This window comes from Plectrocnemia conspersa, unplaced genomic scaffold (assembly GCF_051122295.1).
Source record: "Plectrocnemia conspersa isolate PC_06_02 unplaced genomic scaffold, ASM5112229v1 ptg000013l, whole genome shotgun sequence".
In the NCBI taxonomy this organism is placed as follows: Eukaryota; Metazoa; Arthropoda; class Insecta; order Trichoptera; family Polycentropodidae; genus Plectrocnemia; species Plectrocnemia conspersa.
Window position 1 is genome coordinate 29692965 of NW_028277177.1, and position 21615 is coordinate 29714579.

Genomic DNA, 21615 nt, shown 5'->3' on the forward strand with positions numbered 1-21615 from the left:
AGATTTTTTTCGGTAAAAGTAAATCTAAACTTTTATTTTCATTATATCCGCTCGGTAATTATTGGTGAAAAATAAATAAAAGGACGCTTCTAACGAGATCAAAGCCTGATACCTACTCGTAAAGGGCAGATGATAATTTGTTATTTTCCAAATAAAAATATATACGTAGGCGTGTAGGGCGGTTGTGAAATAATGGGGATGAAATGATTGAAGCCAATAGATGACACCCTTAATAATTGAACCAATTAAACTGAAATATATAACGCGTGATATTAACTCACATAACCTCAATTATAAATGTATTGCTAGCGTACACTGATTAAATATTCAGCCAAATATATTTTATTAATACGAGAGATAAAGATGCAAAATTTAAAATTGTATTTTTGTAGTAATTTATTTTAGATACACTAAAAATGTTTTAAAAGTTCATCAGTGATAACTGACGCATTTGCTAAGCCTAAACGTTGCTAAAATAATAAAAAAAAAAAATTAATTTTTGTTCTTTAGATTTATATTCAATAACATATATATGTATTATACAATAATAAAGAGTCTGATTCCACCCCGAATCATCAACATTAGTCGAGGGGTCAGAGCTGAAAGAGACGTTGTACTTTCCTCAAAAATTGATAAGCCATAACACTGCCGCACTTGCGCACTTCTGTTACTCCCACTCCTCTATACAGATCTACCACTTCGCTTTCAACTTGGAATTAATTTAGTTTAGCTAAACTACGCTGAATCGATCAAAACGACAAAAAAACATCCGCGTTTCTTTGACCATCCGGCCACATTAATCCTAAGAGACTTGATGATAAAGACACAGTACTATGACGAGAACAGTTGTGATATATGTATATATAATTTATATACAAACTTTACTTATATAAAAAAACGCACCGTTAGATTCTGCACATATTACTAATTATTAAATATTTTTTAATATTATATTATATTATATATATAATACATACATACAAAGGTGATGCACTTGAAGCTATTATATGTAATGAGAAAAACTTTAAAGATGCTCGTCTCTTAGCAGCGGCCATCTTTGCTAATCTTCAGATTCCTTCAGAGTCGCTTTTTGTCTCCGTGCTATTTCTAAACGAATTTGGTCACGTACTAAGGGTGTTTTTGTGTATTCTCTACCTTGTTGAATGCAACGTTAACCTTAAAATATGTATATGTTACCTTTGTGTATACTCCGGAAGGAACGCAAAATTTAATTATATTGTGAGTGTAAATGACCTGTCTAGAGACATTCATTAAAAATGTTTTTATAAATTTCTGTATATTACCAAAGTGGGTAAATTTTTATACCCACTTATATTTCGATATTATTGAAATATTGGTATAAAAATCATAGTTTTCATGCTCTGAATAATAATAATAATTATTGCATTATTATAGTAATGAAATAAACCAATTTTCTAAAATCAAGCAAGGAGCGAACGTCAATATTTGCGTAGTAAATCAGATTATAAACCCATAAATTCCTTAAAGCAAATATTATCTTGTTCTCGATATCATTTCCTCCCTTACACAAGACTGGCACAGGAACACACCCCGTAAGTGTTTGAAGGAAAATCGAATTTTCAACATATACATTCAATACGTAACATTGCACACTATTGCGCAAGAAAAAAAATAGACACGTGTGTTATTCATACCCTAACGCGTTTATGGTTTAGCCAAAAAATGCTTAGGAATTTCAAGTCACGTATAAAACGTTACGGATTTATTATGACCCAAACATCTGATACTATGTTTTAGAGAGAAATCTTGGAAATCAAACCCTTCCGAGTTGTCACTTGTCGTGGTTTTAGGATTCATGTTGCGTAATCTTGAATAATTAAGGTTGACAAGTGATTTAGGGAAATTCGCAATTTCCATTTAGGCGATCTCCTTAAAAAATTGGAATTTAAAAATTTAACCCTTGACGATCTAGAGTGCCTTTGTTGATTAAATATTGAATGTCTGTTTTGTATTATTTGATACATGAAAGAGAAAATGATTTGTGCGTAAATAAATTCATTCTTATTTGCTTGTTTGCGTTGAGGAAATAAACTCGCATATATACGAAGAAACGGGTTCGTGAAAAGAAAATTATTTGGAAAGGTTGCTGGAATAATAATTTTGTTTATAAACAAACCAACCAACAGATTTTCTGTTGTATAAAACATCTTTATGTTGTTCAATAAAATTTTATTTCAAGTATATAAATACCTAGTATAAGAAAAAACATGATTAAAACTATAGTATTACTATTTTCCTATCATATATTTAAGATTACTTAAATGCAGCTAATATCTGAAATTAAAATAGCAATGCATTATTTGACTAAAAACTTTATGATTATTTTACTTAATTAACAAACTTTCTTAGAAAAGTTTCTGATTAAAACTATGGCAGCTATTGTATTCACCAAAACTGTTATATCCCTAAAATAATTTATTATTAAATTAATCAATTTAATTTAATAAAAGATTCTTTTTAATTAAAATTTATTTTGAAATTAAATAAAACATCAATTTTTATTTGTTTTATAGAACATAATATTTTTTTCTGTAACCCGATCACCTTTGGTTATTTTGTGGTGTCTTTGTGATATTGGTAGAACCTGCATTGAATTATTGTTGTAATTGGTAGTATTTCTTAAGAAGTCTGAGAGATTTGATTAAAGACGGAATAGCGTAATCCATAACGTCTCAGACTAGTAACTCTGAGGTTGCGGGCTCGAGCCACAACAGCGGCACTCAAATTTTTATTTATAAAAAATGCGCTTTTATAAATAACCTAATGGCTATAAATTATATTACACATAATAATTTATTATTATTAATATACAATAGATGTCACCAATTCACAGACTTTAAGTCTGGTGGTTAATATAATAGTTACTTGTAGGTATTCATTATATCTGATTGACAAACTCAGTTGGTACAGATTTACCCCATTGTAACGCATTGGGCGCCTGTCAGATTACAACGAAAAATTTAATAAAAAATTAATGTGCATCTAATTTTTAAATATTTTATAACAACGAAATTAGAATACATCCAAGATTTATTTAGTTATTTGGAAAATGCATGTCGGATAATTTAGAGTAGAACGCCGGATCCGGCCCACGAGCCATAGGTTGACAAAAAAAATTGTATTTGTAGCAAAGTAGAATAATTTAAATATTTAAAAATCATTATATTAAGGAATTAATTTTACAGTTGGAGTATATAAAATTAATAGCAACAGTTTTTAATCTTTTAAATTTTACCACCATTATTTAATAGAATAGAATAATAAATCAATTTTGAAAATGACAAAACTTCACTAGATCTTAATTGATTTGCAGCAAATACAGGATCTTAATATTTTTGCACTTTTTAAATCGCTTCTGAGCGAGAGCCGCGTGAAGAAATTTAGTCGCAATGGTTTGCTTCACAGGGGAACAACACGCGTTTCTCGTAAAATAGTTTTACAAAAACAACGGTTCTTATTTGATTGCTCGGCGCCTGTTACGCGCTCACTATTGATTACGATTGAGTGTGAATCAATATCCGTGTGTTAAATTAATTAAATCGCGTCTCAGAAAGTTCGATGAGACTGGTAAAATGCTAAATAAGAATAAAACTTGGCGGCAACGGAGCAGGAAAAGCGAAAAGAGTGGCGCACAAGTAAAGGAGTCTGTACGAGAAGATCCGGGCTTGTCGACTCGTAAGCGTTCTGCTGCGCTAGTTCTGTTGCGCCATACCACGATCAACTTTGCGTCGAATTTTGAAAATGAACTTGAAACTACGCCTTTATAAGATTCAATTAGTGTTAGATTGGGCAATCTGACATACATTTAATGTGACTTTATGTTTCCTAACAGACTAATATTGTGTTGAGATGACATCACATGGCCTTCCCGCAGCCAATAATTGACACTACTTAATGATTTTAATGGAGTTATCTCAAAAGGCGTGTTTATTTGAATAAATCAGCTCTAATTACCCAACTGAAAGCAAATATTCGTCAAGGGATAGCCAGCATCCCACGCTCTTTGTTTAATAGTGTTTTAAAACCTAGATGTCAGATTCGAGGAATGCCAGCAGCATTATTTTTAAGAAATGCTTTTCTCAATAGTTTTTTTTTTTCAGTAAAATAAACATTAATTATCATATCAGTTTTTTTTATTGAATTTTTAAAAATTATGCTCTAACCTGTATAAAAGTAGTATTTATATATTTATAGGTCTTTACCTTATGCTTAATATTTATTTGATACGCCAATAAGGCGTTTTTGTTACTTTTGTTAGCATTTTCATTGTCTTTTCTGCGGAACGATAAACTTTTACCCAAAGTCGCACTTCAAAAGCATTAATACAATTATGTGCTATATTACGTCAGTTATTTATTTAAATGAAATTATAAGCGTTGAATTGCTGAAAATGATTTAATTAATAAACGTATATATATATAATTGTAGTATATATTTATTCTCAGACAGATTGTTAGTTTAAAACTTTACCAAACTGCATTTTCAGCTTTTTATCTCGTTCGTACAGACAGCAGTTTTCCCCAGAGACTGTACATACATACTATAAAATATTTAATAAAAGGCGCCATCATCAGAAGCTGTAACTATAACTTATTTGACATTGTTTTTAATGTAATCAAATTTATTTTGAAACATCCTGTGTTTATTGAATTGAACATATGATAATTAATAAAAGCAATCGTCACGTATGATCAATAACAATATTGATTACATTACGTTTTCGAACGTCGCAGACACAATCATTTTTGCGAATGTGATAAAATATAATGGATAAATTTAATATTTATTTTTATTCAATGTTAAGTGTATAGTATTAATTAGACGAGAAAGAAAATATAAATACAACTTTGTTTACATTTCAAGAGCTCAATTCGAAATGCTTTTAAATGTCTTATGTACATTGTAACGAATACAATTTTAGTTATTTACACTTACTACTTAAATGTTAATTAATTAAATTAAATAAAGTCTTACCTTATATTTTTCCTTCTCTCTCTCGTCCCCCGATTGATGAAGATACGAATATGTTATATCAAAACACACATTTTATTTATTGAAAATATTTTAATTTTCACAATCGAGTGCAATAATAAATTAAATTTTAATTATTTATAATAGTTTAAAAATAGGTTCTTTACGGCTCGCACCGTTTTTTGTTGTTAGGAATATATTGAATAAAATAAATTTTCCGATTTATATCGTGTCAAGCGAAGGACTTTGTAAAGGACGAGGTTTCCCTCCGAGCGCTTGACAACAACTGAGTTTTCACTCGTGTGTAACCAACCTTCTCATTTTCTGTAAGCAACCCCTGCACGATGCGCATTTGGTCGGCGCGTTTTCCAAGAAGGACGCTGGAAAACCATACACGTTCGTCTGAAAAATAATTAATTTATTATAACAAAAATTATATTTATTTATTTTGTAAATATATACGCAGGACCAAAAAATTAAACAAATTTTAAATTTGTGTTCTCCAGCTTTCTTCAAGATCTTTGTTAATAATTCAATCAGCAGTCATACTGCTTTTGCCTAATGCAAATTTAATTTTTAAATATGCTTTAAAGCAATGTGCGCAATCAAAACAAATAGAAAAATATTTTACACGTGTAGTCAAAACAGCTGAGATGAATTTATTCAGTCCAGACCAGATTGAGAATAAATTTGTCGCAATAACTTGTTTAAGTCATTTGTGTATCTGTGTCTTTCAGAACAAGTTTATTCGTCACGCCTATACTATACCATATGTAGTTTTTAATAACAATTGATAATTAGATTAAAATCAGATATTAAAATTAGAATGAGATATTATTAGAAAAGGATATTTGTATGAAGCAATATAATCATACATCGTTGAATTTTTTACTTTGTATAGAAATGTTAGTTTGTTAATAAAGCAAAACCAATTCAATATTAGTTTGTTGTGACAACCTTAGTACTTCAATTTATAACTGCCGCAAATTAAATTAAAATGACCGGAAAGCCCTTAATAAGTATGTAACGACTTAAAAATAAGCGGCATTAGCATGACGTACTACGCAAAGTTTTTTGGCACATAAGAGGTTAAGGTGAATGGAAACAGCTGCTTTATCTGGACTTCGATGGTGCCATCTGTATCTACTTAAAATAAGCTCCATTAGATGGAATTAAGAGCTGTATATTTTAGGCAACTTTGATACGTTAGAAGTTTCAGTGGAAGTAATTTTTTTCTTAGGCAGCGTTCCATCTAATATTTTATCTGAGAAATAGGAGGAGATCAACGATCCACCTATTTTTTAAATTTATATTAAATCATACTAAATGTTTATGGGTACATTGCATTTTAGGTACAACAATAAAATTTGTAGGTTTTACTACCTGCTCAGAGGAATCAAATTTTCACTATCCTAAACGTGGCACTTTCTTTCGTTATCTAAGATCGGAATAGCGTAGTCGTATATTACATATACATGTAAATTTATGAAATTAAAACAATGATGAATACAATACGAAATAATCACACATATATAATAAAAATTAAAATATATGTATATATTATATATAAAAATTTAATTTTGTATATGGGTCGCTTTATGCGGAAGGATTTTCACATAAATTTTAACGCGATAAACGCTGCCTGTAAAAAATACTGCATCCGTAAAATATTATATCGCAACATATATATATAATGGAATTATTCTATTAAATATTATATAATATAAATGTATTAAAATTTACATTATTTTTGATAATAGAAAATCAACAATATATTGTTCGTTATATTAAATCAAGCTATCGCTAGTTATTTTATATATGTATATGTATATAATGAAGAAAAAAATTATTTTCTACTAGTTAATGGTATGCAAAGCATAGTGTCGTAGAAATCAGAGCGTTAAAACGCAAAATGTGAGCGAACTGAAGAAAGAGCGAAAAATATGCAGGATAGATGAACTGATTATGAAAGCAGCGAAGTACGGTCGGAAAAGCGAGATTGAAAGATTTTCCTTGTTAAAATTACGTGTTGCAAATGCGAAAGTAATGCGAGCCATGAAATGATTCCAATATAATAACCTGATAAAAGACTTTAGTGGTCGTTCTTAAATGCGTTGGATCGTTTTTAAATGTAAATGCCATTTAATTCTATAAGAATTATACAATTATATCCAGGTAATAGATAATTTGTTTTCAATAGATTTCGTAATAAAGTTTATTACATCATTTGATGTAAATCTGGACTAAATGTTATCAATCAATGACCAAAAAAATATTGTTTTGATACATATACAAAGCTGTATGTATTGAATATCTCATTTGGGTATACTTTTTCGGCGTGTTAGGAAAAGAGGAGATATACTACAATATAAGTAGTAGGTTCACTTGCAGGTATAGTAACGTCTGTAAAGTAAGTTTAATTTTTCTAAAAGCTTCAGTATAAGTTCATCCATAACTAATAAACATATTTGATTTATTGAAAATGTGAAACACATACTTAGTATTTAGTTACTTTACACGGGAAGATGAAATTTTATAAATAAAATAATAAGACGATCAATTCACTCTCGTTAATAAATCACTTTGATTTATCTTTAGCCACTGCTCTCTAACTTTCGTATTTAATTATTCTTACAATAACACTAAATGATTAAAATCTGGGGATTTTTGTTGTCCATTGATTTGAAAATAATCTCTATCGATTATTTTTATCGAATAAATTATTACAAAAGGCAAATATTTTTTTACCATTTTATAATAGCATTCTTTTTTATAATTTAATAAAGATTTAATTATTCAAATAGTAAAACATGTTTTTTAATTTTGTTACAAATATTTATATAAATTAAAATGTTAAAATGGGAAATTTGTATTTATTTATTTTAAAATATTTAAATTATACTTAACTGATTTGTAAACACAATAACCAGATTAAAAATTAATAATTTTATTTCCATAATTTAAAAATGAACATATCTTTTGCTATAAATTGAACGTCATGTGCCTATGGCCAAACATTACAGTGTTTAGTCCATCTATCTGCGCGTGGTCTGGACGTGCTACGGGGCTCGGCCCCACGCGTTTCACGATGGGGGTACAGTATTTCATTTTACATCGACAATATATGTTTTTTATTAATTATTGAAGCTATAAATTAATTGATATAAAATATTAATCGAATACCGCACACACACACACACACACACGTGTCATATGACATTTTAGGTTATGTTGTATAAATATAAACTTACTCCACGATGCTATTTTTTTTTACTTTGTATGTTAACGAAAGCGACTGATTTAACTGTTTTAATTGAATTGTTGTGTATTACAGGTGAAAATGCTTGTATTGTTCGAGCATGCCGCGGGCTACTCGCTGTTTAAAATCGAGGAGTTCGACGAAGTGGCTACGTTTCTACCTCAGTTGGAATCGTCTGTCCTCGAAATGGACAGATTTAATACGATCGTCAAGCTAACGGCTTTTCAGCCTTTCAAAACGGCCGTATCGGCTCTCGAAAACATCAATAGTATATCCGAAGGTACTACTTTGAATGCATTTTATGTTGATAAATAATAATGCATCGTGTCTAATCCAGATGTATGTTTGTATCAGGCGTCGTTCCGGAAGATTTACAATTGTTCTTGGATGGTGCTCTACCTAAACAAGGCAAACGGCAGAAGTCTACGTTAGGTGTTTTGGACCCCAAACTGGGAGCAGCCATCAGCGAAAGTCTTGGAATTCCGTGTTCGCACATTGGCGCTGTTCCCGAGATAATCAGAGGTAGTTTATCATTTATTAAATTACGACTCTTAATAAAATACTTTTCAATTCAAGTCAACTAATTATGAAGAATGTTTTTTTCTATTTTTCTAATGTGCTTCAAAATGACCCTGATTCAAAAAATAGGTATTGGGTGACCTCTCACCTGTTGAGCCCAGAATGTTAACACTAGATTTACAGCTATAAACCTGTCAATTTGATGGGTGTCGTTAAAAATATGTATATAGTGACCTTATTTGCATTATTCAAAAATAAAGTTATAAAAAAAATATACTGCGATGCGAATTATATAAAATATAAACCAGAAACCTGTCAATTTGACAGCTTTCATAAATCTAGTAATCTTAAACCTGACTAAATAGCGAATTAACCCACTGTCCTATGGGTAGGTCACTAAAATCGTGCCACTGTTTTTTACAATTATGACGTTTTTATTACTTTTACATGAGTCAAAACGTGAATGAACTCATTAAAAGGGTTTAATAATAACTCCTAAACAATAAAAACCGGAATATTGTTAAGTCTAGTGTTGTTTGTCGTCTGGTGAAGCTGTGCGGTTTTTTTCTAATTTGAAAATTGCAAAATTTCTTAGGCATATCTGGGTTTTAAGAGAGCTCAAAAGCTATAGTTAGGTTTTAAATTTTCATTAAGTCGAGTTGGGTTTAGTTAATTTGTTTAGGTCAGATTTGGGTTTGAACAGAAAATATATGTTTCACAGCTGTTGAAGTAGAGTTTTAACATAATTATTGTATTTAATGCTTATTAAATTATTCATTTAATAATTATCAAAGTAAATCATATATATTATTTTCATGCTTATTAATTAATTTAAATAAAAATTACTAAGTTTTATATATTCGTTTAGAATTGTCAATTAACAAATGTTATAATACAGTTTCACTAATATTGACTAGTGAAATTATAAATCAATTGTAATATATGGGCATAGATAGTTCCTAGAATTTTGCTGTATATTATGAGAGAAGAATCTTAAGTTAATTCATTTTTATGATTATATTATAGTTTGTGTTTTTTTTATTTATGCAATAATATATTGAAATTATTACTATAAAAAACTTCTGCTGTCGGTATAATTAGTAGACCTAAAAATTTCGTGTTTATAATAATGCTCAATGTTTTCAGGTATTCGTCAACATTTCCCTAAGTTGGTCAAAGGATTCACTTCTAAAACTGCAGGAATAGCTCAATTGGGCTTGGGACATTCATACTCCAGAGCTAAAGTCAAGTTCAACGTGCACAGAGCCGATAACATGATCATTCAATCGATAGCTCTGCTCGATCAGCTCGATAAGGATATAAATACGTTTTCGATGCGTATAAGAGAATGGTATTCATATCATTTCCCAGAGTTGGTCAAAATCGTTCCAGACAATTATCTGTATGCCAAGGTTGCCGAATTCATCAAGAATCGTAAAGATTTATCAGCAGAATCTCTAGAGCCTCTCACTGAAATTTTGATGGACGGAGAAAAAGCACAAGCGATCTTAGACGCTTCCAAAATGTCTATGGGAATGGACATATCGCCTATAGATTTAATCAACATTGAGATGTTTGCCACTAGATTGGTCAAGCTTAGCGAATATAGAAAAGAGATCTCCGAATACCTACATAAGAAGATGAACGGAGTGGCTCCGAATTTAGCGTGCTTGATCGGAGATCAGGTCGGAGCTAGGCTCATTTCCAAAGCGGGCAGTTTAACAAATCTCGCTAAATTCCCGGCTTCCACTGTTCAGATCTTAGGCGCTGAAAAGGCTCTGTTTAGAGCGTTGAAAACAAGAGGAAACACTCCCAAATATGGTTTGCTGTATCATTCGAGCTTTATCGGACGGGCCGGTCTTAAAAACAAGGGAAGAATTTCCAGATACTTGGCTAATAAATGTTCTATCGCTAGTAGAATCGATTGTTTCACTGACGTTCAAATGCCAGTCTTCGGTGAAAAGCTAAAACAACAGGTCGAAGATAGATTGAAGTTTTACGAATGCGGCGACGTTCCCAAGAAGAACATCGAAGTAATGAAAGAAGCGATGGAAGAAGCTGCTTTGATTATTGCTAATCAAACGCAAGAGGAAGAAATTAAAACGAAGAAGAAAAAGGTAAATCTTATGATAAAAATTATTAATGTAATGAATGATATTAATTTATTATCTTTTACAGAATAAGAAACGAAAATCTGAAGTATCTGAAGCCGATATAACAATAGAAAATGGAAATGGTGAAATTGAAGAAAACGGCAATAATGAAGAATCTAAAAAGAAAAAGAAGAAGAAGAGTAAAGACAAATCAGTGACGGAATAATAAACATTCATTATTTCATTCCGATTTATACAACATGATTTGCAAAATTTTGCAAAGCTATTTTTCATTATATATATATATTTTTTTTTTGTCCTTAAATATGTTTTTTTTACATGTTAAAATATAACAATAGTGCAGCACATGTTTGTATGCGTTACTTTTTTATAATATTTTATCGATTATGTTGTATTGATACTATATTTTTAATGTAATCAAATAAAACAGATATGTTTTAAATGATCTGACTTTTTTATTTCACACATTCTTACATTCAAATTAAATATGCCTAGGCAGTGTATGCTTTATTTTTATTAACTTTGAACTCCGTAGGCCAGAGGCTCTAGTCAAAAGCATGTGTAAGTTTACTCCGTACTTTCTCCATCATACAGGTAATTTCAATGTCAGTGTACACCGCAGCTTCCAACTTTTACACATACATTTGTGTATGCTAGAAGCCTAAGTCACAAGAAGAAAGTCTTACACATAGTACGAAAATCTGATTGTATGTTGTTTTTGTTTCTATCTGCGCTGCAATAACGGTTATTGTCGCAAAACTGCAGCGTATCGGCATACTTTGGCAAGATTAGCGGAGGTCGATAACAATGTTACATGTATGATATATTATTTCAAAAATTAGTAAAATATTTTTTTATATAGTGATACAAATTACATACATAGAAAATATATTGACTGAAAATATACATATTTTAAAATACAATTTTTAAGTCGTTTATGAACATCTACAATTGAAGCGTTCTGATTGTGGGTAGTAGCTTTGATGTTTTCGGTTGTGTTAGTTGCTAATTTGTGGAGGACGTTTGTACAGCAAACTGTACAAAGTGACCCTTATGAATATCTTCTTCTGGAAGGCGTCACTGCACTCGTACAGGAAGCGAGGCGTAAGTCCAAGGTCAAAGGAGTCCCTTTAGCAAATATGTAGTCCGAGGTCGAAGGTGACCTTACAACACTTACCGGGCCTAGACCCAAACACAAACACTCACAAGCTATCCTAACCCGCCAACTACCAATCACATCTCCATCCATTACCTTAAATCCAGTCCAACCACAACTTTAATTTAACAATAATCAAACATCAGGATCAAGGCGGGACCTCAGATTCGTGTCTGATGCACAAGAGTAACTACACAATTAACTTATTTTGTACAGTATCAATCAATATCCTCTTCAAACATCAGATACATTATTTTATCATTAATAACTAGTTCGTCAATCCTAGGCGTAATTTGAAGGGCAAATAATCGACTACTCTTTAATCTATCGATTAATTGACTTTCAATGTCAAATGAAAGAGTTTTAACGCTCCGTGAAACTGTAGAAGCCGAAAGGGTAAGACAAGAAAATTGCTGTGTTGAAGAAGGTTCGCCAAAACCTACATCCATAGCATCTCAAATTAAGGGTTTTACTAAATCTAATCCCATTCGGTATGATAGCTAATAAGAAGAAAATAATCCGGACAAATTATAGGTAATTATATAATGTCAAACAAACCTCATTTGGACAGTTTTCTTTGGCTTCGTTCCAACAAGACTATCACTTTCTAATGATGTAGAAGAAGATGATTGGTAGTTCATTTTCAATTTTTAAAAAGAAATCGGGTACAAATCCGTAGTAGTCTCCAACCGTAACTTGAAAGTGACAATCCCTCAAATATGATTTAATTATTAAAAATATATTATGGGAAAGTTGTCGCTTGCTTTTATAGAGAATCCCTGGATGCCACAAAAACACAGCACCACAGTATTTTTTCTCCTCCATGTCCATGTTGATAGATTTCGCGAGTCTGTGAAATTGTTCCACTGTGGAGTGTTGATTTCTGAAACCAAATTGGTGATTATGAATGATTTTTCTTTTTTCAATTATAGGCTGCATTATTTTTAATATTAATATTTCTAATATTTTTGACATTATCAGTAGCAAGCTTATTAGTCTGTATGATGTGACGTCTTCTGGCTCTTTTCCAAGTTAGTGGAATTATTTGAGCCACCTTCCATTGGGTTGGGAAGTAGTTGAGTCTGATTGTTGCGTTATATAAAATGGTCATAAATCTTATGACTTTTATTGGTAAAAACTTCTTTATTCTTCCATTTATCAAGTCATAACCCATTGTCTTATTAGTGTGAAGTTCCTAATATGCAAGTCAAGCTGAAGGGGTGAGTTAAAGTAGTCCTGTATTTCTTTTTCCATTTCAGTTAAGTCATTGCACTGAGAGAAAAAATTTCTTCTAGATGTTCAGAAAATGCTTTAGCTTTCTCCTTGTTTTCTCTAGTTCATTTTCCGTTAAATAGTCTGATCGGTGATATTTTTTATTGAGGCTCTTTTATCCTATTCGTAACTTTCCACAAAGACTAATCTGTAGTTTCTGTTGGCGTTAAGCTCTTAAAAAAAATCTTGAATTGATTAATTTTTTTTGTGTTTGTATTAGGATTTTCAGTTCTTTTATTGATTTATTTAGTTTTGTTTTATCAATGATCTAGTATATCGCCATTTTTTTCTTGAATTGCTTCTCTTATTTTGATTTTTATGCAACAGCCTAAAATTGATTATCACAATTAATATTTAACAATTGAAAAATGTATTATTTCATGAAACATACTTTCAAAATCCGAGCTCAGCTTCGCCCGACTGGCCAAACGATTCCATGTTTTGTTCAATTTATTACACCGTATTTATACATATTTTACACGGGTTTAACATACATGATGACGAAAGTGTGATGTCATTATAACAGAAATTTGAGATACATTTAAATAATTAGAACTGCGACGAGCATCTAAAATTTAATTTATGGGTTGTATGTGACAGGATGCGAATATGTAATACTAAATTAAGATGTATTTAAATAAAGAAAAATCAACAGCGGTGATGTGACGTCATGATGAGATGACAAAATTATAGTTCAGCGGCGAACATCTAAAACTTAATTTATGGGTTACAATGAAAAATATACGGCAGTGCTGCATCGTGAACGACAGCGAGCGTCTAAAACTTAATTTATGGATTATAAAAAATATACAGCGCGTTATCTGTCGGATTTCATTCTATAAACACTCTCGGTACTAATAAGAACAAATTGTGAAATTTTCAGCGAAATCGGTCCAGTAGTTTTTGAGTATTGTGTCAACACACATACAAACATGACCTTTTACCATTAGATTTCATGGTGCTGCATGAAAAAAGCAAAATATTGCTAGTGTAAAGTCCTCTTTCATTTTTACAAAAATAACTCATTGTGGATTTTGATTTACAAATATATAAAACAATCAATTGTTTTCATACACTAGATATAAGTTTTTATCTTTTGCTTAACTTACAATATGAATAAAATAAAATCAGACTTGCAAAAATGCTTTATTAAGTTGAAAACAACTAATTATAATATTTATAATAATTCACATTTATTTAATACTTAACATACAATCATTAAATATATTCAGTTACACTTCAAAAATAAAATCTTCGTACATAATACAATATGACATTCAACTAAGCCTTTCTTAATTTAAGGTTAAAACAATCGAAACAAATAATTCTGTAATTACTTCTGGAACTGCATCTGCGATATCTTCAATCCTGAACAATCCTTTCCGATCTCGGCAACAGTACAAATTGTACAAAGCCTTTCTTTATATTCCGGTGAGAATGTAGCACCACACAATGGGCATTTTTCTTCAGGCTTTCCTCTATAAATAGGCTTATAACTGATTCCGCACAGATTGAAAGGATTGTGCTCGTCATACAAAAGATGGTGTTCATCATTTGAATTTTTATCACAAGACTGAACGACTTTTCTTGCGTTTTGCGCTACTTCACTCGACGGTCCCAGTTCAAGTAATCTTTTAGCGAACGACGATGCAGTTTTGTAATTTTTGGCTTTGAAGCAAACGTTCAAGGCAATCCTGAGGGTCAGGAACTGATGAACTGGCTGTAATCCGCAATGTGTGAAATAAGCAGCCAATTCGCAATTACGTTTCTGCTCTTCGTCCGTCTTTTTAGGTAAAGCTAAAAGGATATATTTATAAATCAGGCAATATTAACATAATAATTTAATATTAATAATAACACAAACCTTTTCTAAAAGTCTCCATTTCTAATCCGAGAACGTATTCTCTACAGATCTGCAGCAGTTCTTTAGCTTCGGCTATTTCTTGCTTACTATCAACGATCAATAGTGGTATCGCCAGCATTATTTGACGTAATTTTTCAACAGCTTCCGTGAAGTTACCTTGCGTTGTCATATAGTAACAAGATTGAAGCCGTTGTACCAAATCACTCAGCTTTATAGCTAAAATAATTTAAAAGCGATTAAAATACATTTATTATAAATATATTATTAATTTAAATATTACTTAGAGCTGGCAATCCGTTCTTAGGCGTCGCATCTTTCCAATTCCTCTGAGGATATGTAGAAAGAGATGGCAAACTCGGAAGTCCGGTGAAGCACAATTCAGAGGAGGCATAGCACGTCATGAATAGCTGTTCAAACGGAGAAAAGTTTACGATGCCGACTTGCTCGTTTAATAACCTGAAATTATAAATATAATGTAATGGCGTATAAGATTGTTTGTATTGATAGATTTATACCTAAATGCAGATTCAAACGATCCGGCCGCAATGTGATCGGCAGCTAGACGTGAATTGTCTGGCCACATGGCACGCAAAGATCGTCCTCTGGTAGGCGGTGTGAAGTAGCCTTCTCCTTCGGATCCCGCAACAAGATCGGCATTGGCAAGAAGCTCTTCAGGAATGTCCAAGTCGTCATCAACGTCCCATCCGGCGCCTTGAGCTGCTGATGCATCATCCTATGATGAAATTTTAATTAATTATATTGTAGATACAATACAGGTTTCAATAGAGAAAAAGGATTAAGTATTAGTAAAATTTGCTCTCTTTGTCCATTTGTTTATATAAAATCGTATCGGCGCCATTGCACGTTCCCACTGCAACGACGCTGGCACGATTTTACTGCTTTTGACGTGAATTTTTGACTTCTGAGAAGTGATAATTGTTTTTGTGTCCTCCTATTGACCAAAATTCGGTTTGAATAAACTTTTACCGATACTTTTATATTAAAAGTCCGTATTAATATCAGTAATGATAGCTATCATATTTTTAAAACAGTGTAGTATCAAAGTGCAGACCAACTATGGAGCAATATGCGAGATGCGACGACTGTCTGTACTTCTTCCGCTTATTATCTTCTGAGAGATGAGCTGGCTAATGAAAATTCAAATTTTTACATACTTATTTTTTAAAGTAAAAATTTAAAACATACGAAATACCTTAATTTTTCCGAGGATGGTTAAAATTGATTAACCAGTTTTTGATATGTAAAAAAACCGAAAACTGTTTTTTTGGAACCCCTAGTCAAGATTGTTTAGATTAGGTTTGGGTTTGAACAACAAACAGACGTTACGCCTTATATATTTAAAGAATATATAAAATACATAAGATTGATTTGTCGGTCTTTGAAGAGCTAGACACTAAAGACAGACTGTTCAAAAATTAATTTAAAACTACAGCGAGAATTACCTTAGGCTTCTCATCTGGATCAATGTCGTCATCGTCTCCCCAAGCACCGGCGATCTGCTCAACAGCTTCTATCGGCTCAGCTAACATACCAGGAGCACTCAAAGCAGATTGGACTTGTGCAGCTCCTCTTGTCAACACTTGACCTTCAAAGAATCCTCTGAAATATACCAAACATTAATTAAATTCTCTATCAACAATTGCGTAACACTATAAGAATTACCTAGACACGGTCAAAAGCGGCCAGTTAGTCTGACAGTTGTGAACTGGAAGTGGCGGTCTGATGATTTTGGCATTCGATATCGGCTGCGGAAGCTTGTCCGCCTTCTCCGGTAGTGATACTTTAATTTCTTCAGCTTCTTTGTCATATCCGTAAGTGGAAGCGATCATGTATGCAAGAGTTTTCTAAATATTAAAAAATAAATCATTATAAATGTATTGTATTTTATTATTAAAATAAACAGATTTATATTAACCTGTCCACATTTGTTAAGAATATTCATCTTCTCCTTTGCGTCTCCGAGTTGAAGAGCCGTTTGGAAGTGTGAAGACTTATCGTTCCTGATGTCGGCTATCTTCATCATTTTTTTCAGTTTCTCGAGATTTCCAGTTACTAAGTACAAGAAAGTCAGCTTCTCAAAACGCTTCGTGCGTTGATAGCACATCTCTACGATCTATTAAAATAAAATATATATTAAAAAAAGGTGAGTCACACAATTTTTTTTAACACTTACTTGGTGGTTACCCTGAGCCAACGCCGCTTTGGCCAGTCTATCCCAACAGCTTGCGCTCTCGATGGACTTAGCCGCTTCCAAAGCGGCCTCGATATTTCCGCACTCCAAAGCCAAAGTGAAACGAGTCTTTTCGTCCTTCACGAAATGCAAAGCGACTTCCGGATAGCCCTTCTGTTGCAAATACGATATTATAGACTGACCGACCAGTTTCGCCGTTCTCACCATGGTGAGAACTTCATCGTACTTTCTATTGATCAACGCCAACTTGAACTTGTATTCCGTCGGATCGATCTTCAATACTCGAGGACGGCATTCTCGATCCAAACAAAAAGCTTGAGATCCTTTAACACGAGTCACGTAAACGGGCAGATCGAGGGTTCTTATAATACCGTGATCCCTAAAAATCAATTAAAAATATTTAAAAAAAATCTTATGAATTAAATATAATAAAAATTACACTACAATAAGATTTTTGCCGCAATTGAGTTATTTTATCATTGTGACAAAAAATGCAGTGCTATTATTAACAAAATACCCGTTGGTGCATGTGTATTTGATATGGTTGGTCGTCGTGTATATGAACACCATTCCGGAGTCGTCCCAAGCTCCCGATTTGACGCGCGTATTCTCATGTACGGAACACAACGATTCCAGTTTACGGTTGCATAGTGTGACGGAGTTCTTGGCCAAGAGCGCCACCAGAGACATGTCAGCGGACCAAATCACATAGCGGCATTTACAGATCTTAAATTGAGCCATCGTACGCTTTTGTTGGACGTCGAATAGCGTAAGATTTTCAGGATCTCGAAGCAAAAGCATTCCAGTTCCGGCGTAGAATATCTCATCGCACGTCGGAGTCTGTACTTTCTTGGTGATCTCGTTCTTCAAGTTTTTGATGAGTAACTGATTATTTCTGTCTAAAGTGGCGAATCTGTTCCTAGCCACCCAGAGAGCCGTTATTCCGGCTCCTCTCTTCGGTTCTTCTGCGGGTGCGCTCGAAGAAGAGTTCTCGGCGTTCTTCGGAATCATGTACAGATCGTACACGTATTTTTCAGCGCCTCCCTGAAGGCGATAAGTCAGCAAAATGCAGGATTCTGCTTGATTGTAAGACATGCTGTACGGAGGAGTTCTTCCATTTCCTTTTATCTGCATCACCACCGAATCAACGGACGTGGTGAGATCGACCTTGCGTAAGAATCTCTCCTTGATATAATACAGCATGTTAGCCTGTACGACGTAAGCGGGACGTTCTCTCTCTAATTTGAAGATGATCATTCCTGAATCGTGTCCGGCGGCAAAGAGATTCAAAGTCGGATGAGAGGACAACACCCAAAATCTATATATAAAAATATTTATCAAAAACATCGACACTTATATAAATAAATATATAAACTAATCATACCTATCGTATTCTCTACGGAACGTATTCAAACACGTCCTCTTACTCATATCCCACACTCTGATAGACTTATCTTCAGAGTTCGATATCATGACTTCTTGGCGAGCGTGGAATAGCACACAAGACACGTTATTGTAATGACCGCGACACGTATCGACCTCCCAAGCTTTCGAATCGTTCATGCGCCACAGTTTAATTTGCCTATCGTCAGCCGCCGATACGATCAAAGGCAGAGTTGGATGGAAGCAAGCCCAATTGACTCCACGATCGTGTCCTTCCAGGACATGTTTAACAACAGCATCGGCCTAAAATAAATATTCATAAATAATATATCCTTTAGACCAGGGGTCGGCGAAATGTGTTCCATGGGTCAAAAGTAGCTTACGAGACGTTTTTCTTATGCGGTAAAATCTTTTTAAGTTTAACATTACCTAAATTGTGTACTATAATGTGTTTACATGATATGTCGGGTTAATCTAAAAATATGCTACTTTCTTTATTAGGTAAAGACTAATGGTTTTAATTGAATGTTAGATTTTTGACAGAAAATTATTATATTTTCAGTGCATTGTTAACATAAAATAATGAGATGCAGTGAATTTTATTTGAACTCAAATACGATTTTTTTTAGTAGTGTCTCATTATTTTAACACATGACACACATGTTTATGGCACAATTTCGGATGGGCAAACGCAAGCCCTAAATGATGTCCCTGTGTCTCAAAATACATTTTTACGAAAATTCAACATGTACTTATATAGTAACGAAATTTGAGAAAATATGATGCACATGTTCCAAGGGCCATAATGATAAAGAATGAATCATTTATATTGTAGGTTTTACCAAAAGGGCACTTTTGCTAATGGCTAATTCTACAAAGTCATATTGAATCCTGGCAAAAAGACCGTTTCAATTCTTCCTGTTTTATTTTTTAATAGTTGAAAGAATATAAAAGTGTTAAAAAATACTTAAATACATTTTTATTTCATTATTATGAATATATAATATGTGAGATTTATTTATAGAAAAAAATGTGTAAACACTGCCTCCAGAATTTCAGGTATTGATTTTTTTCACTACGTTAGTTAATATAATATTAGTAACATCTTTGGCTAAAGCTCTAAATGAATATGTTATGAAATGACGAAATGCACAAATTTGTGCAGAGTGTATTAGTCATACTGTAATGAAAAATATATTCAATTTTGAAAAGAATGTTAAAGCTGTCAACATAATATAGGAACCCTTATTATATATTATATTATAATGGATAGAAAAGTAACCTGTCCAAATAGATCTGGCGCCTGAGGATTCCGCATATGATCGTACAAAACTGCAGGACCGGGTGCAACTTTTTTCCTCAATCCGGTCACGTCCCAAACTCTGACGCTCTGATCTAAAGAAGCCGATACGACCAAATCTTCCGTCGGATGGAACGTGGCACACATTACGTAGTGGTTGTGGCCAGTCAAGACGCAGATGCATTGGCGCGATTGCCAATTCCATATCCTGATGGTCTATAAAAAATAAAAGAAGCAATATATAAAACGATTGTTAAATGTATTTGAATAAGATTTTACCTGGTCGTCAGACGCGCTAAGAATCCACGGATATTTATGATGGAACACTGTGGTTCTGATATAATCTAAATGGCCCAGTAGGGTAAAAATGCAGCGCCTCTGTTTGTAGTTCCAAACCTGATGAAAGTGTTATTAAATCGCGTGTCGATTAGTCTATAGAAAATGAAAATATACTTTGATTTTGTAATCGTCTCCGCCGGAAACGAAGAGCGGTTGTTGCGAGTGAAAGCACACGCCTCTGACGGGTCCGTCGTGCTCTTCGAACTTATCCAACAGCGTGCACATGCGATAGTCCCACAGCTGGATGGTGCCATTGTGTAAGCTGGACAGTACCCAGGGTCGCCACGGATGAAACGATATGCCCTTCACTCGTGCTGACTTAGTCTCGAACTTAGTCAGCATCTTTGAGTCGTTTCCGTTGTTCGACCCCACACTGTCGCTTATTCTGTAAATCAAATAGTAACTATATGGAGTGGCAATATATCGTCTATACGTGTAATTACCTATTTCGCAGGCCGCCGGCCGAAATGACAGCACTGGCTGACACGTCAATGCACTAAAACACTTTGGTCATAAGTCAGCAAAATACGGCCAATATGTTTATATTACACATTCAAATTGCGAATTTTTATTACTGTTAATTTATACATACATACATACTAAAATAATTATTATCAATCACATTTTTTTTGCAAATTTAACATAAATTTCGTAAATAATCAAAGTCAGTATTTGTTACACTACTGTGCTGAATGATTCTTATCGACGTCAAAAAGTTCTCGGAAGTGTTCGATGGCGTAGTTTGGACTTTAAACAAGTTAGTGACTTATATTTAAATGGCGAAAGTGATCTGATTTAAAATGAAAGATTCGATCCGAAAACGTACTTTTATATATAATACACTTTTGGCTTTAACAAATACCCTTTCACCCACATTAATCTATTATATAGAGGTTTTACTCAACTATTGTTATTATTATAACTGCTACTAGGTACTATTTTTAATATTATTATGTCTTTTTTAATATGTGAATTAACAATTTTATGTCATTTTTCACTATTTTTGAGAATGGAGGATTTTGAGAGACCTTACAAGTGAAGTAGCTTACAAGTTATTTTTATTTGCGTCTGGTTCTGTACACAATTTAGAAATTATAGTCACTTTGTTTAAGAGTATTTTTATTTGATTGCAAATCATAAAAATGTTACTCCAAAACAATAATATCCTTTTATATTTTTCTCTA

The 21615-nt window shown here is 32.8% G+C and overlaps 2 protein-coding genes across 6 annotated transcripts; one reads left to right on the forward strand and one right to left on the reverse strand.

Moving 5' to 3' along the window:
• Positions 1-8034: 8034 nt before the first annotated feature.
• Nop56 (Nop56 ribonucleoprotein) lies at positions 8035-11350 on the forward strand. Its single transcript, XM_088201430.1, has 5 exons — positions 8035-8107; positions 8348-8552; positions 8627-8794; positions 9938-10908; positions 10970-11350. Exons 1-5 carry the CDS (start codon positions 8102-8104, stop codon positions 11108-11110), a joined length of 1491 nt encoding a protein of 496 aa, XP_088057556.1. The 5' UTR covers positions 8035-8101; the 3' UTR covers positions 11111-11350.
• A 3113-nt stretch (positions 11351-14463) lies between these two features.
• alphaCOP (coatomer subunit alpha) lies at positions 14464-20933 on the reverse strand. 5 transcript variants are annotated; one of them, XR_015811906.1, is made up of 14 exons: positions 20875-20933; positions 20546-20816; positions 20372-20488; positions 20075-20308; positions 18794-19095; positions 17927-18727; positions 17392-17788; positions 17134-17331; positions 16881-17062; positions 16411-16817; positions 15713-16341; positions 15478-15653; positions 15198-15413; positions 14464-15130 (listed from the first exon to the last, which is right to left on the reverse strand). XR_015811906.1 is itself a non-coding variant. In XM_088201431.1 (14 exons), exons 2-14 carry the CDS (start codon positions 20771-20773, stop codon positions 14667-14669), a joined length of 3690 nt encoding a protein of 1229 aa, XP_088057557.1. In that variant the 5' UTR covers positions 20774-20816; positions 20875-20933; the 3' UTR covers positions 14464-14666. The 5 variants fall into 5 exon arrangements, 2 of the variants coding, with proteins under 2 accessions (XP_088057557.1, XP_088057558.1); XR_015811905.1 differs by having other exon boundaries at positions 15713-16345; XR_015811907.1 differs by having other exon boundaries at positions 15713-16345; positions 20546-20834.
• Positions 20934-21615: the final 682 nt, after the last annotated feature.

Coding starts and splice junctions, on each gene's coding strand:
- Nop56 (XM_088201430.1), top strand. Junction 8,795..9,937: donor TGTTCCCGAGATAATCAGAG/GTAGTTTATCAT, acceptor CAATGTTTTCAG/GTATTCGTCAACATTTCCCT. Junction 10,909..10,969: donor TTAAAACGAAGAAGAAAAAG/GTAAATCTTATG, acceptor TATCTTTTACAG/AATAAGAAACGAAAATCTGA.
- alphaCOP (XM_088201431.1), bottom strand. CDS start 20,773: ATGCTGACTAAGTTCGAGACTAAGTCAGCACGAGTGAAGGGCATATCG. Junction 18,728..18,793: donor TTCCGTAGAGAATACGATAG/GTATGATTAGTT, acceptor TTTTATATATAG/ATTTTGGGTGTTGTCCTCTC. Junction 17,063..17,133: donor TTCTTAACAAATGTGGACAG/GTTAATATAAAT, acceptor TTTAATATTTAG/AAAACTCTTGCATACATGAT.